Below are 18001 nucleotides of genomic sequence, written 5' to 3'. Positions count from 1 at the left end.
AGTACATGTCCAAAGAATTCAATTTTATGTTGATTGAACTCACACTTTGCTCGGCTTAGCGTCAAATTCTTTTCTCGTAAGCGTTGCAATGTTGCACGAAGAGCTTTGTCGTGTTCAGCTTGGGTACGGCCATAAACAATGATGTCATCAGACATGTTGTCAGCATTAGGTATGTCTTGCAATACCTGGCTGATGATGTGCTGGAATACCTCGGCAGCACTGTTAATACCAAAACTCAGGCGCTTGTACCTATACAGACCTCGATGTGTCGTAAACGTTGTGATGAAGCGACTCTCATCATCAAGTTCAAGCTGATGATAGCCCTTGTTTAAATCTAACTTGCTGAATACAGTTGCACCATTCAAGCGGTAGATCATATCATCTACAGTGGGTGTAGGATGGCGTTCACGCATTATTGCCTTGTTGGGAACACGCATGTCCACACAAATGCGTATCTCATCTGGATTCTTCGGCTTTGGTGGAGTGACAATTGGGCTTACCCATGGTGTTGGGCCTGTTACTGGTTCAATGATATCTAGTTCCATCAGCCTATCCAGTTCTGCATCAACTTTCTTGCGAGTATGGAATGGTTGTCGGCGATGTGGTTGGGCAACTGGAATTACATCTGGGTTGATATGCAGATGTACTTTGCTATCAGTATAACAACCTATGGATTTAAATCGATCAGAAAATTCAGCAACAATACCATCAACATTGTTTGCAGATTCCACTGCTACAGCATTAGAAAGCTGAAGTAGCCCCAATTTGGTTGAAGTCTTGTAACTGAGTAAAGACTCCTTTGCATTCCTAACAACATGGAATGTAGTAATGAGCATTGCATTCTTTGACTTAATCTCTGCAGTGAAAGTTCCAATCACTGGCAAGGCTAACTTCGAAGCATAGGCAGTGGCTTTACCATTGTATTTTTCTAGCTTTGGGAACTGTTTTCTAAATTTTTCATAGTGGCACTCAGCCATGGTGTCAATGTTTGATCCAGTGTCAATAAGAACTTTGAGACAAATACCAGCAATATATACTATAGTCTCTGGGTTGTTTGGAAGATCATTCCATTCTGTGATTGATTGTACTCCATAAGTATAATCACATTCACTGTCATCTGAGACTGGTTGTAATGAAATGTTGTCTTGTACATTATTAACATTTTGGATATGAGGCTCAATATTGTGTATACCACCTCGACCCCTATGACCTGATCCTCGTACAGTGCTTTTATTCATTGACTGTGGTTTCTTTAGTGCGGAACGACACATAGCACCAAAATGACCTAGTTTTCCACACTCATAGCACTTCTTACCTTGAGCAGGACAAACATTATCTTGGTGTGGGTAGTCTCCTCCACAATTGTAACATTTATTGTTGACACCCTCTGATGTGGGTCGTCGTGACTGTTTGAGTCTTGTTCCTTGACTCCAGTTGTGATGTGGTTCTCGGCTCAATTTACTGTTAGGTTTGCCATGATATCTTCTTTGATCACGGTGTCCTCCCTGAACCTTACATACCTCATCACTGTTAGTAACAGTGGCAGAACCGTTATTGGCACTGCACTCCATGACACGAGCATCACGTGCAGCATCTTCCATTCGACGAGCCATATCCAGTATCTTGGTAAGAGAACTGTCATCATCAACAAGTTCTAGAGCTCTTCGACGAAGACGTGTAGATGTGCACGATTCAATTATTTGCTGTTTGATTTCTTTGTCAACATCAGCAAACTCACAATGGGCTGCTAAACCCTGCAGACGTGTGTGGTATTGATCCACAGTTTCATTAGAGAGTTGTTTTGCTCTCCTGAAATGCATAATTTCCATTGCAGTATTTTGCCTTGGTTTGAAATGCTCTGTTAATTTGGCTTTCGCAGTGTCATAATCTTTGGCACCACCAGTGTCTTTCAGTGTGTCAAAGATGTCACAAACTCTATCACCTGCATAATGAAGTAGAAAGGCACGCTTTCTTTCAGCACTTTTGATGTCAGAAACTATCAACAAATTTTCAAACTTTTTAAGCCATTTGACCCACCTCTGTGACAGGTTTGTCTGGTCACAGTCAGGATCAAATGCAGGAAACTGAGGTATATTTGCCATTTTTACTGAATAAATGTAACTTATCACTTAAATGTTCCTCAGAATATTAAACACTTACTGCACTGAATATGTTAGTCAAGAATTCACTGTAATTACTTTAATTTTGCAAAGCACACAAGCATTTTAATGCAAAAGTTCACAACAGTGCACAATATAGCAGCAACTGACTTCTTACCTAGCCCTTGTGTACATGTGTTGTTCCTACTCACAGCAGCAGCACAGCAGTTGGCACAGCAGTTGGTACAGCAGCAGTTGGTACAGCAGTTGTCAGCAGTTGGTACAGCAGCAGTTGGTACAGCAGTTGGTGCAGCGTGATGAATTTTATAGCACGAAGCGTCGTTTCGTAACCAAAACATCAGGTTTTGTACACATCAAAGCGTCGTTTCGTACACAACGTCGGCAGATTCCTCAGTACTGTTTCTTCAGCACAGCTTGGGTAGCACACAGCTTGGGTAGCACACAGCATTGGTTAGCACACAGCATCGTTTAGCACACAGCATTGGTTAGCACACAGCATCGGTTAGCATACAGCATCGGGTATGGCGCTCACAGCTTCTCTTCCTCCTCCAGGCAGCATGCTTCTCTCTTGTGTTTGAAACTGAACAAATACCTGCGTTCACAGTTCATCCTCGTCGCCAATGTGGTGTTTGTGTGTTACTGAGGAAGTCTTGGTTGTAGGGTTGATGTAAAGTCATGACTTGGTTACTGACTTTAATACTTAATATGATTACATGACTAGTAGCTACCAAGCTTGACTGGCGTCCTGTACGCTCTATTGTTTACCTTCCTCTCTCTGGCGTCTGCTCCGCCACACATAGAAAACGGATGGTACCATTTTCTGTGAACATGACAATTTTGTTAATAGAAACGTTATCCCTACAGACAAAAATCAGAGGATACAACTGACGATTTACTATAAAACCAGAAAAACGGCCAGCCTACTCATGAGAAACTCTCCAGACACAAAACAGAACGCTTTAAAAGAGACTAACGTCGTCTATGCCTTCAAATGCCCTCTTGGGGACTGTAAGCTCCAAAAAACCCAGTATATAGGCAAGACAACAACATCTCTTTCTAGGCGTTTAACGATGCATAAGCAACAGGGCTCCATTAAGGAACATATAATCTCTTCCCACAACCAAACCATCGCCAGAGAAATCCTAGTAAACAACACAGAAATCATCGATAGATACAGCGATAGCAGGCGGCTTGATGTTTGCGAGGCACTACACATCAAGAAGTCAACACCAGCAATCAACAGCCAATTATTGCACAACTATGTTCTACCCACCTCAAGACTCCGCTCCAATATAGAAGCATCAAGAAATATGGACCAATAGGCTTTCTACAAACACTTCTATTCAATATATATATATATATATATATATATATATATATATATATATATATATATATATATATATATATATATATATATATATAGATTTGTATATTTTGGTAGCAGTCTTTCCTGTAGACATATATTATTAAATATGACCGAAAAAGTAAGATTAATAATTCTAACACGAATTTTCTCAATCTTTCGTACATTTCTTTTCACTGTTGGAGGTAAATCAAAAATCAATTCTCCAAAATTCATTTTTATTTCCAGTCTGACGCGACACAAAAATCAATTCTCAAAAATCAATTCTCCAAAATTCATTTTTATTTCTAGTCTGACGCGACACGAGCGCGTTTCGTAAAACTTATTACATTTTCAAAGACTTTAGTTTACAAATACACAACTGAATAGAACTTACGCATCTCCGATTTTATATCTACATTTTAGTGAGGTGGATGGGGTGAGGTGGCATTAATAGGGTATTAATTTCATCAACACAAGACAGAACAAGAGGGTGGGGTGAGTTATGGGGGTGAGTTACTTGTAACTCACCCCCATAAGAAAAAAATTGGAAAAAATATATAAATTTAGTAAAACTTAACTCATTAGGCAAATCAGGCCTTGCATAGTAGGCCAAATACTGCGTTCTGGCTACTAGGTATAACACACACACACACACATATAATATATATATATATATATATATATATATATATATATATATATATATAAATATAAAATATATTTATATATATATATATATATATATATATATATATATATATATATATATATATATATATATATATATATATATATATATATATATATATATATGTCGTACCTAGTAGCCAGAACGCACTTCTCAGCCTACTATGCAAGGCCAGATTTGCCTAATAAGCCAAGTTTTCATGAATTAATTGTTTTTCGACTACCTAACCTACCTAACCTAACCTAACCTAACTTTTTCTGCTACCTAACCTAACCTAACCTATAAAAATAGGTTAGGTTAGGTTAGGTAGGGTTGGTTAGGTTTGGTCATATATCTACGTTAATTTTAACTCCAATAAAAAAATTGACCTCATATATAATGAAATGGGTAGCTTTATCATTTCATAAGATATAAAATAGAGAAAATATATTAATTCAGGAAAACTTGGCTTATTAGGCAAATCGGGCCTTGCATAGTAGGCTGAGAAGTGCGTTCTGGCTACTAGGTACGACATATATATATATATATATATATATATATATATATATATATATATATATATATATATATATATATATTATATGTGTGTGTGTGTGTGTGTTATACCTAGTAGCCAGAACGCAGTATTTGGCCTACTATGCAAGGCCCGATTTGCCTAATGAGTTAAGTTTTACTAAATTTATATATTTTTTCCATTTTTTTTCTTATGGGGGTGAGTTACAAGTAACTCAGATTGGGACATATATAGGCAGGAGAGAGGTGAAGTGAAATGAGGTACAATGTTAAAAATATGACTGAGATTGGGTGGGTATGAATAGGGGATGTATCCTATGGGCCAATAGGCCCATACATGGATAATAATAATAATAGCATAAGATAGACAATATTAACAATGAATTAGTGAGATAAATGTGTATCAATGATCCTACTCAAATCGCCCTTTAAATGATCTATCAAAAATGGATCTAAATTATATTCTAGATCGTCCAAAGAATGCGTCATGTTTACCATATTTTTCTGGGTTTGAAAATATGGTCAGAGCCTTGAAACTTTTTGATATACATACATTGTTTAATTACGAAAATACTGTTGTAAACTATTAGTTAAAAACAGCCCTCGTAGTGATAATTGTGTCATTTATAAAATACCTTGTTAAGACTAATATGTTCTATGTTGGGCAAACATCTAAAAATTTGAAATGCAGAATTTTGCAACGTAAATACTCTGTAAGACATGGCCAATTGTCTAATGCTTTGGTTGTTCATCTGTCAAAAAATTCTCACTAAATTGATTGGGAGATGGCTTCTTCAATAACGAATTGTAAAATTACTTTTAATAGGAACATAATTGAATCTGCTTTAATACAGATTACAAAATCATGTAATTTGAACATTTGCAGTAGTTTATATTATTTAGATCCATTTTTGATAGATCATTTAAATGGCGATTTGAGTTGGATCACTGATACACATTTGTCTCACTAATTCATTGTTAATATTCTCGATCTTATGCTATTATTATCCATGAATGGGCCTATTAGCCCATAAAATGCAGCTCCTATTTATACCCACCCAATCCCTGTCATACATTTATCATTGTACCTCATATCAGTTCATCTCTCTCCTGCCTATATTTATATGTCCAAATCTTTGCAGTTGTAACTCACCCTTCTGAAGATGTATTATTAAATACGAAAGTACTTAAGGAAATTCTTGTTTCAATTCTTCCTCCGTGGTCTGACACTGTCATATATATATTTATATACTAGCAGTACCTGGCCACAGCAACCTTACCTGTCCTCCCCATCATTCCTCCCTCACCCGTCTCCTCGGCCTCCCAACCATTCCCCACTCCCCCGTCCGAACGTCTTCCCCACCATTCCCCACTCCAACATCCCCTCTTCCTTCCCAGCATGCCCCACTCCCCTGTCCCTTTGTCCTCCCCCACCATTCTCTATTCCCCCATCAACTCATCCCCACCATCCCAAACTCCCCCCAGTTCCCTCGTTCTTCCCCACCATTACCCCCTTCCTTGTCCCCTCGTCCTCTGCACCATCTCTCACTTTCGTCCCCTAATCATCCCCACCATTCCCCACTCCCTCGTCCGATGCCTTCCCAAATGGTCTGATGTTCCCATCAGAAAATTCGGAACATCAAGTGATCTGATGTTCCCATCACTGAAATATAAGAAAAAGAGTTAAAAAATGAAATGAAAATATGAAAAATATAAAAATAAACTATTCTCACGAAATGAACGGTCTGGTAAACAACACAGCTCAATTACAATGCAATTCACACAAAATAATTAAATCAATATTAAAATAAATAAAAATCTAGGCAAATTCAATTTATCAATGCAATCAGAAACATTGAAATGGAATTGTAACATATCTAGTATAGCAAGTGTGTTGCTCTTACATGCAACAGATGGCGCTGTTTTTCAAGAAAAGCAGTTTTACCTGTCACAGGTGTGTGTGGCATCTATACTTATACTTACGAAATAAACGGTATGGTAAACAACACAGCTCAAATCCAACACAATGTCACACAAAATAATTCACTAAAAAATAAAATAAATCGAATTCTATGAAAATAAAATTTATCAATGCAATTGGAAACATTAAAATGGAATTTGTGACATATTTAGTATAGCGTGCATGTTGCCATTATGTGCAACAGATGGCGCTGTTTTTCTAAAAAAGCATGTTTTTTCCTGTCACAGGTGAGGCATGTATACAGTAGATATATAAAAAGACGCTCCTATTTGAATGCAATGTTGTGTCAAAATTTCAAAGCAATCGGTAAAGAGGTTTTGAAGATTTCCCTCACATGAAAAAAACAGTTTTTCAGAAAAAGCATCTTTTTTACCGTCACAGACGTGACATTTATATAGTATGTATATAAAGACCTGCTCCAATGGGAATGGAACGTTGTGTAAAAATTTCAAAGCAATCGGTGAAGAACTTTCTGAGATTAGCGATTTTGAACAAACGAACATTTCCATTTTTATTTATATAGATTAGTGTTCACTAATATATATTTTTAATTTATACTCAGAAATGTATCCGTGGTCAGGAATTTATCTTTAATTAGTGCTTAGGAATTTATTTTGAATTAGTGTTCATAAATTCATTTTGAATTAGTGCTACAGAAGACATTTGTAACTAATTCTTTGCAAATATCTTTTATTATTGCTCAGGAATTTTCTTTCATTACTGCTCAGGAATTTTCTTTCATTAGTGCTCATGAATTAATTTTTAATTAGTGCTCATGAATTAATTTTTGATTTGTGCTCAGGAATTTACCTTTAATTAGTGCTCAGGAATTTTATCTTATCAGTGCTCAGGAATTATATCTTATCAGTGCTCAGGAATTTTATCTTATCAGTGCTCAGGAATTATATCTTATCAGTGCTCAGGAATTCATCTTTAATTATGATCACTAGTTATCTTTAATTAGTGTCCAGGAATTATCATGAATTAGTGTCCAGGAATTATCATGAATTAGTGTCCAGGAATTATTATGAATTAGTGTCCAGGAATTATTATGAATTAGTGTCCAGGAATTATTATGAATTAGTGTCCAGGAATTATAGTTAATTAGTTCTGAGACATAATCATTAATCAGTGGTCAGGAATTGACTACATGCTAAAGTGGTAAATATTGTCCGGACAGAAACACTTGACCAACGGCTACGGTCCAGTCATCACCCCATATTGTCAACTGTTGGTGGCCAAGCTGAAGTTCCACCACCACAACCCTGGCTGTCCGGGGTCACTTTCACTCTCACAACACCAGTTACAAGCACTTACAGGAGACGATGTCAATAGTTGGTAAGTTGGCGGTTGTGTTTGTTTCTTGGTAAACAGATATGTGATACTGCAACCAAATTCAACAGCTTCTTTTCATCAATTGGTGCAAACCTTGCCAGAAAAATGCCAGAGAACCAGAGACATGTTACTACATATCTCACCGGCAGTTATCCTAACTCTCTTCTCCTTTTACACGTCAGACCGACTGACATTATATCCATATTTCAATCACTTAAAACCAAAGCTGGAAACATTAGTGAAATACCATCTATGGTATATAAATGCTGCTCTTGCTCTTGCATCATCCATAGCTCTGTTATTCAACAAATCTCTAAAGTGTCATACTTGTTCTGATATTCTTAAACAAGAAAGAGTAACGCCAGTTCATAAAGGAGGCGAGACAGCTGACATAAACAATTACAGACCAATATCAAATCTACCTATACTCTTTCGCAGTCTCCGTGGTGTAGTGGTAAGACACTCGCCTGGCGTTCCGCGAGCGCTATGTCATGGGTTCGTATCCTGGCCGGGGAGGATTTACTGGGGGCAATTCCTTAACTGTAGCCTCTGTTTAACGCAACAGTAAAATGTGTACTTGGATGAAAAAACGATTCTTCGTGGCGGGGATCGTATTCCAGGGACCTGCCCGAAACGCTACGCGTACTAGTGGCTGTACAAGAATGTAACAACTCTTGTATATATCTCAAAAAAAAAAAAAAAAAAATTGAAAAAATATTTACAAACAGCTCTATTCCTAATTATTTACTATTCATTTGTAAAAATGTAAAAAAGAATGTCTAACCAGATTCAGACAAAATCTCTTATTTAAACTACGTGGAATCTGCAAAAGATCCACTGCTATTAAACATTGTTTTGTGCGCGATGGTAAAATAATAGCTAGGAAGACTGACTCTGGAAAAACTTATGTCATAACCACTGAAGCACACCTCACTTCTTTCCTGGATGACTGTGGGATATCAGCTGAATAACCAGAACATAATTTGTAGTCTCACATACAACCAAAGTGTACTTAAGCTCTGCCTTTCCTTTCCAAAGGTTTTTATTTGTTATATTTATTTTATTTTTTTGTTTGTCATCTTTGTCTGTTTTATACTCTTAATTATTTGGTCTTAGTTAATCCCCTTGTCACTAAACCTAGGGCTTTATATTACCCTGTTACTTAAAGTAACTTGGTAAAGTGCTTTAAAGTAACTTAAAGCTGCCCGAAACGCTTTGCGTAATAGTGGCTTTAGGCATTGTATGTACTAGCTCTATCTATAAAGCCAACAAACTTTGTAAAATATCTTTATGTATGTACCTTACCTAAATAAAAATTATTTATTTATTTATTTATTTATTTATTTATTTATGCATATACAAGAATGTACATAAGGAATGTGAGGATACAAATATGGTAATTACAGTCTTGTAAAGCCACTAGCACGCGCAGCGTTTCGGGCAGGTCCTTAAACTAAGAAAATTTTAAGGAGGTAAATACTTGCAAAAATTATAGACAAAAAATGATAACAGATTACATGAAATGAAAAAAAGATGAGAGAAAATTGTAGGTACAGTATATTAAAGCACATAGGTAGCTAAGATTGATTGCAATGACAGCTTGAATGGTAGTTGACAAAAAAATTGGTAGGCACAATACAGCAGAAACAATATAAGATTGGTTGCAATGACAGCTTGAATGGTAGTTGACAAAAATTGGTAGTCACAATACAGCATATGGCTAGCACATTAAAGAAGACAGCAATGAACACAATGATAAGGTTGTTTGATATTACATAAAAATTAGGAGATTGGGTAACACTAGGTACAGAGCAAATTTAAAGCTCAGTGTAGGAAACTAAGATGAAATTAGGTACTTTTTGGTTTTGCTTTTAAATAAGGCAAAAGTTTTACAGTTTTTCAATTAACTAGGGAGTGAGTTCCATAGACTAGGTCCCTTAATTTGCATAGAGTGTTTACACAGATTAAGTTTGACCCTGGGGATATCAAAGAGATATTTATTTCTGGTGTGGTGATAATGGGTCCTATTACATCTGTCCAGGTAGAGTTTCAGAGCATGGTTTGCATTTAAGAACAGGGTTTTGTAAATGTAGTTGACACAAGAGAATGTGTGGAGGGAGTTAATATTTAGCAAGTTTAGGGATTTAAACAAGGGAGCTGAGTGTTGTCTGAAAGCAGAGTTAGTTATTATTCTGATAGCAGATTTTTGCTGTGTGATGATGAGCTTAAGGTGGTTTGCAGTGGTAGACCCCCATGCACAGATACCATAATTAAGATAGGGGTAGATTAGTGCATAATATAGTGAGAGGAGAGCAGAGTTAGGAACATAATATCTGATTTTGGAGAGTATACCAACTGTCTTAGAGACTTTCTTAGTTATGTGTTGAATGTGGGTGCTGAAGTTGAGTCTCTTGTCTAGGAATAGGCCAAGAAACTTGCCATCATTTTTATTACTGATGTTAATGTTGTCTATCTGTAGCTGAATTGCATTTGATGATTTGCTTCCAAATAAGATGTAGTAAGTCTTTTCGATGTTTAATGTTAGTTTGTTCGTTGACACCCATAAGTGGACTTTTTTAAATTCATTATTCACAACATTATTTAGTGTATGTGGGTTGAGGTTTGAATAGATAAGAGTAGTATCGTCAGCAAACAGTATAGGTTTGAGAATATTAGAGACATTAGGCAGATCGTTTATATATATAAGAAATAGAAGAGGTCCTAAGATGCTGCCCTGTGGCACTCCAACAGTAATTGGTAGAGTGGAAGAAGTTGTATCATTGATGGTTACATATTGGTGTCTGTCACTATGATAGGATCGGATGTAGTCAAGGGCAAGGCCTCGGATTCCATAATGCTGGAGTTTAAGTAAGAGGTAGTTGTGATTAACAGTATCAAAGGCTTTTCTTAGGTCAATGAAGAGTCCAATCGGAAACTCATTTTTGTCAAGGGCTGAGTAGATAACGTCAAGGAGACTAATGATTGCATCGTTGGTGCTCTTTTGGGACCGGAAGCCAAACTTTAGGGACCGGAAGCCAAAGATTAGCACCAACCGATGAAAAGAAACTATTAAATTCATTTGCCATTTCTAAGTCAGTTGACGGTATATCCCCATCCTTGTAGAGTTTTATTTGGTTATGTGAGTGTTGTTTAGTTTCTAGGATACTAGAGATAGTTTTCCAAGTGTTTTTCATGTTGCATTTTGCTTCATTGAATCTATTCACATAATATGCAAGTTTTGCCTTTCTTATGATACTGGTAAGCATTGATGAGTACCTTTTAGCTACTTCCTTTGAAACTAGGCCAATCCTAACTTTCTTTTCATATTCATGTTTCTTGTTGATTGAGTTGAGAATGCCACTTGTGAGCCATGGATTGTTTAATCTTTTGTCAGTTACTTGCTTGGTAAGAAGGGGACAATGAAGGTTGTAGAGGCTTAGAGTTTTGGAGAGGAAGAGGTTAGCTAATGAATTTATATCATGGGTATTATTGAATTCAGAATCCCAGTTAATATTGTGAAGTGCCTCTGTAAGATTGTCTAAAGCTGATTCACTGTGTAGCCTAAATGAAAGTTTCTTGCTTTTTGGTGGTGTTATGTCCATGTTCGCTATGAGAAAGGTAGGATAGTGGTCAGTTGTTCTGTCGTAGATTATACCAGATACAAGGGGAGCTGTTATGTTTGTCCATATGTGGTCCAAGGTAGTGGCTGATGTTTGAGTGACTCGGGTAGGTTTGGTGATTGTGGGGATTAGCATACAGGAGTTCATGCTGTTAAGGAAATAGTCAACTTGAGAGCAATTATGTTGACCCAGGTCAATATTAAAATCTCCTCCCAGAATGATGTGGTTTTTGTTGAGATTGTTGTTTATAATAAGATTCCTTAGGTTGTCTGAGAAAGAAGCTATGTTAGTATTGGGAAATCTATAGATGGCTCCAATAGTCAAAGAGGATTTAAGGGATTTAATTGTAAACTGAGCAAAAGTATATTCACAGTAGTCATCTCTGTCACTAATAACACTGTTGCAGATAAATGTATCTCGGTAATATATAGCTGTGCCACCACCTTTTTTATTAGGCCTACAGTTATGAATGGCTTTATAACCAGCTAAGTTGTAGAGTTGGGTATAGTCTTTATTTAACCAAGTTTCTGTTAAAATAATGAACGATAGGTTAGTACCTAGTGCTGTGAGTAGTGCATTTAAATCGTCAAAATGTTTACCAAGTGATCTAACATTTTGGTTATAAACTGATAGATAGGTGCTATTTTGGAGTTTGTTTTTAGCCTGGTGTGCTGTGAAATACTTGCAATAATGATGATCAATGTGCTGGTTGGTATAGATATGAGACAGAAGATTTTGATCAGGATCAATATCAGTGTGCATAGGATGCAGAGGGATCACGATACAAGATACACGATAAAGCAAAACACAAGAATAAAAGCAAATACAATAAAATAGTAACAATTTAGAAGTAAAATAAAGATCCAATAGATAGCCAGGGAGGACACAGAAGTTACATAAAATAAAAAACAAAAAATCAGTAGAGACTGACAATAAAAATGTAAAATAAAAAATAATAAGAAAAATAATAATCATAAAAAAATTATCTTGAAGATAATTAGCTTAGTAATAGTTAATTAACAGGGTAATAAAAAGCCCTAGGTTTAGTGACAAGGGGATTAACTAAGAACAAATAATTAAGAGTATAAAACAGGCAAAGATGACAAACAAAAAAATAAAATAAAAATAAAAATAAACACCTTTGGAAAGGAAAGGCAGAGCTTAAGTACACTTTGGTTGTATGTGAGACTACAAATTATGTTCTGGTTATTCAGCTGATATCCCACAGTCATCCAGGAAAGAAGTGAGGTGTGCTTCAGTGGTTATGACATAAGTTTTTCCAGAGTCAGTCTTCCTAGCTATTATTTTACCATCGCGCACAAAACAATGTTTAATAGCAGTGGATGTTTTGCAAATTCCACGTAGTTTAAATAAGAGATTTTGTCTGAATCTGGTTAGACGTTCGTTCACATTAACCTTGGATTTCATAGCGACTGCAGCAGTGATAAGGTCTGACTTGCGGGAGCAGCTATCTAACTTCACACGTATCCTTCTGTTGTTTGTACCAGATGATTTGGTACCCACTCTATAAGCTGACTTAATGTCTCTTGCTTCGATTGAATAATTCAACTTAGTACGCAATTCCTGGATCACGATGGCAGTACAGTCTTCTCTGTCAGTTTCATGGGGAAAATCATGTGATGAGATGATGACAGAATCAAGGAGCTTAAGTTGGTCTGATTCGTCTTGGGTTGCAGTGTGTTGCTGTTGTAGGGAGTTAAAGTGGTTCTCTAACTTTTGTAACATCTCTTCTTGCTTCTTAGAGGTTTCTGCTGGTTTACAGTTAGTAACCGAGATCTGAAGAGAGCTTAATTCCTGTTCGAGGTGGCCGACTCTGGTAGACAGATCTTGGTTAATCTTGTGCATGGCCAAAGCATCACTCTGAAGCTTCATTATCAGGTCCGACTGCTCTCGGATTATAGACTTTTGGTCATCATGTATTTGAGTCAATAATCTGAGCCATGGATTATCAGCGAGACGCTTAAAGTCAGAACATGGGGAGGCAGCTCGTTTAAGTTGCTCCATATGGTTACATAACTGTTGTAAGGCTCGAGTAAGTGACGACGCTTCAATCAGCTGGGAAGGTTTGTTATTGTTGACGCAGGGAGGGTCGGTACTCCCCCCGGTAGCCCCTAAGGGGGAGACAGCCGCATTATTCCTGTTGCTAGCTTGGCTGGTTGGGTTCATCCTGATAGGTGTGCTATCATTCTTTGCGGCCTTGCCGAGCTTAGAATTGTTTGGCATGGTAGCAGCAGAGATGTACGCAGCAGATGGGGTAGACTCGTTGATATGGCAGCAGCAAGCGTCAGGTTAGCTTCCTCCAGGGAGCAACACAAATGAGGTCGAGATGAGCTAGTAGGTTAAGTTTTGTCGAATATTTCGGTCACATTTAGGTCACTGGGTACTTAGCTGCCTTCTGGGGTTGTTACATCATGTTTGGGATGTTGTGGGGTCAAGGAGCAGCTGATAAAGTTGGAGGGGCAGCAGGGTCGTCAGGAGCGGATGAGCGTTCGAGAATGAATCTCGTTCGAGCGTTCGAGAATGAATGTATGCTATTATTATTATTATTATAATTATTATTATTATTATTATGGTATTTGTTTCTTGTAATCATTTATTGGAATTAATTAACAGTATAATTGTTTATATAAGCATCTACCTCAGTATCATAGTAAAATCTTCCACATGAATATACTGTCACCCTGTTTATTTTTACACTTTGATTTATATTAGAGTAAATTTCAAGATTTAATTAGATTTACATGTCATCTTTTTTTTCTTTTTTTCTCTCGGAATTATCTATTTGAGCTCACCGTTTTCTTAGGTTCATACCAATTATAGGATTTTAATTAACCATTACTAAGCTAATTATCTTCAAGATCATTTTTTCTGATTATTATTTTTCTTATTATTTTTTATTTTACATTTATATTGTCAGTCTCTACTGATTTTTTGTTTTTATTTTATGTAACTTCTGTGTCCTCCCTGGCTATCTATTGGATCTTTATTTTACTTCTAAATTGTTACTATTTTATTGTATTTGCTTTTATTCTTGTGTTTTGCTTTATCGTGTATCTTGTATCGTGATCCCTCTGCATCCTATGCACACTGATATTGATCCTGATCAAAATCTTCTGTCTCATATCTATACCAACCAGCACATTGATCATCATTATTGCAAGTATTTCACAGCACACCAGGCTAAAAACAAACTCCAAAATAGCACCTGTCTATCAGTTTATAACCAAAATGTTAGATCACTTGGTAAACATTTTGACGATTTAAATGCATTACTCACAGCAATAGGTACTAACTTATCGTTCATTATTTTAACAGAAACTTGGCTAAATAAGACTATACCCAACTCTACAACTTAGCTGGTTATAAAGCCATTCATAACTGTAGGCCTAATAAAAAGGTGGTGGCACAGCAATATATTACCGAGATACATTTATCTGCAACAGTGTTATTAGTGACAGAGATGACTACTGTGAATATACTTTTGCTCAGTTTACAATTAAATCCCTTAAATCCTCTTTGACTATTGGAGCCATCTATAGATTTCCTAATACTAACATAGCTTCTTTCTCAGACAACCTAAGGAATCTTATTATAAACAACAATCTCAACAAAAACCACATCATTCTGGGAGGAGACTTTAATATTGACCTGGGTCAACATAATTGCTCTCAAGTTGACTATTTCCTTAACAGCATGCACTCCTGTATGCTAATCCCCACAATCACCAAACCTACCCGAGTCACTCAAACATCAGCCACTACCTTGGACCACATATGGACAAACATAACAGCTCCCCTTGTATCTGGTATAATCTACGACAGAACAACTGACCACTATCCTACCTTTCTCATAGCGAACATGGACATAACACCACCAAAAAGCAAGAAACTTTCATTTAGGCTACACAGTGAATCAGCTTTAGGCAATCTTACAGATGCACTTCGCAATATTAACTGGGATTCTGAATTCAATAATACCCATGATATAAATTCATTAGCTAACCTCTTCTTACCAACCAAGTAACTGACAAAAGATTAAACAATCCATGGCTCACAAGTGGCATTCTCAACTCAATCAACAAGAAACATGAAAATGAAAAGAAACTTAGGATTGGCCTAGTTTCAAAGGAAGTAGCTAAAAGATACTCATCAATGCTTACCAGTATCTTAAGAAAGGCAAAACTTGCATATTATGTGAATAGATTCAATGAAGCAAAAGGCAACATGAAAAGCACTTCGAAAACAATCTCTAGTATCCTAGGAACTAAACAACACTCACATAACCAAATAAAACTCTACAAGGATGGGGATATACCGTCAACTGATTTAGAAATGGCAAATGAATTTAATAGTTTCTTTTCATCGGTTGGTGCTAATCTTGCCAGTAGAATCCCACAGACTCAGACACATATTAACACATATCTCTCAGGCAGCTATCCAAACTCTCTTCTCCTTTCACCAATCAGCCCGGCAGATGTTGTGTCCATCATACACTCTCTAAAAACCAAGGCAGGGAACACCAGTGAAATTCCGTCCATTGTGTACAAGAGAGCCTCCCATGCCCATGCCCCACCCATAGCACTACTGTTCAACAAATCTATAGAGTGTCACACCTTCCCTGATATCCTCAAAAAAGCAGGAGTAACGCCAGTCCATAAAGGAGGCAATCCGGCGGACATAAACAATTATAGACCAATATCAAATCTACCCATTCTAGCAAAAATATTTGAAAAAATTATTTATAAACAGCTCTATTCCTACCTCGTAAAATTCGACATACTCAGCCCCTGCCAGTTTGGCTTCCGGTCCCAAAAGAGCACCAACGATGCAATCATTAGTCTCCTTGACGTTATCTACTCAGCCCTTGACAAAAATGAGTTTCCGATTGGACTCTTCATTGACCTAAGAAAAGCCTTTGATACTGTTAATCACAACTACCTCTTACTTAAACTCCAGCATTATGGAATCCGAGGCCTTGCCCTTGACTACATCCGATCCTATCTTAGTGACAGACACCAATATGTAACCATCAATGATACAACTTCTTCCACTCTACCAATTACCGTTGGAGTGCCACAGGGCAGTATCTTAGGACCTCTTCTATTTCTTATATATATAAACGATCTGCCTAATGTCTCTAATATTCTCAAACCTATATTGTTTGCTGACGATACTACCCTTATCTATTCAGACCTCAACCCACATACACTGAATAATGTTGTGAATAATGAATTAAAAAAAAATCCACTTATGGATGTCAACGAACAAACTAACATTAAACATCGAAAAGACTTACTACATCTTATTTGGAAGCAAATCATCAAATGCAATTCAGCTACAGATAGACAACATTAACATCAGTAATAAAAATGATGACAAGTTTCTTGGCCTATTCCTAGACAAGAGACTCAACTTCAGCACCCACATTCAACACATAACTAAGAAAGTCTCTAAGACAGTTGGTATACTCTCCAAAATCAGATATTATGCTCCTAACTCTGCTCTCCTCTCACTATATTATGCACTAATCTACCCCTATCTTAATTATGGTATCTGTGCATGGGGGGTCTACCACTGCAAACCACCTTAAGCCCATCATCACACAGCAAAAATCTGCTATCAGAATAATAACTAACTCTGCTTTCAGACAACACTCAGCTCCCTTGTTTAAATCCCTAAACTTGCTGAATATTAACTCCCTCCACACATTCTCTTGTGTCAACTACATTTACAAAACCCTGTTCTTAAATGCAAACCATGCTCTGAAACTCTCCCTGGACAGATGTAATAGGACCCATTATCACCACACCAGAAATAAATATCTCTTTGATATCCCCAGGGTCAAACTTAATCTGTGTAAACACTCTATGCAAATTAAGGGACCTAGTCTATGGAACTCACTCCCTAGTGAATTGAAAAACTGTAAAACTTTTGCCTTATTTAAAAGCAAAACCAAAAAGTACCTAATTTCATCTTCTTAGTTTCCTACACTGAGCTTTAAATTTGCTCTGTACCTAGTGTTACCCAATCTCCTAATTTTTATGTAGTATCAAACAACCTAATCATTGTGTTCATTGCTGTCTTCTTTTATGTGCTAGCCATATGCTGTATTGTGCCTACCAATTTTTGTCAACTACCATTCAAGCTGTCATTGCAATCAATCTTAGCTACCTATGTGCTTTAATTTACTGTACCTACAATTTTCTCTCATCTTTTTTTCATTCCATGTAACTGTTATCATTTTTTTTGTCTATAAATTTTGCAAGTATTTACCTCCTTAAAATTTTCTTAGATTAAGGATCTGCCCGAAACGCTGCGCGTGCTAGTGGCTTTACAAGACTGTAATTACCATATTATGTATCCTCACATTCCCAAT

General features: G+C 36.7%; 1 protein-coding gene across 2 annotated transcripts in view; it reads left to right on the top strand.

Annotated features, from left to right (window-relative positions):
• Positions 1 to 18001, top strand: part of LOC123763897 (huntingtin-interacting protein 1) — a 95871-nt gene that overhangs the window by 26688 nt on the left and 51182 nt on the right. For both annotated transcript variants that reach the window (XM_069339941.1, XM_045751204.2), the window contains exon 3: positions 7831 to 7988. In XM_069339941.1, the coding sequence (XP_069196042.1) occupies positions 7831 to 7988 (158 nt within the window). The remainder of the gene's footprint in view (positions 1 to 7830; positions 7989 to 18001) is intronic.

The sequence above is a fragment of the Procambarus clarkii genome, chromosome 5 (assembly GCF_040958095.1).
Source record: "Procambarus clarkii isolate CNS0578487 chromosome 5, FALCON_Pclarkii_2.0, whole genome shotgun sequence".
Classification (NCBI taxonomy): domain Eukaryota; kingdom Metazoa; phylum Arthropoda; class Malacostraca; order Decapoda; family Cambaridae; genus Procambarus; species Procambarus clarkii.
This window is presented reverse-complemented; position numbering and strand designations above follow the sequence as displayed.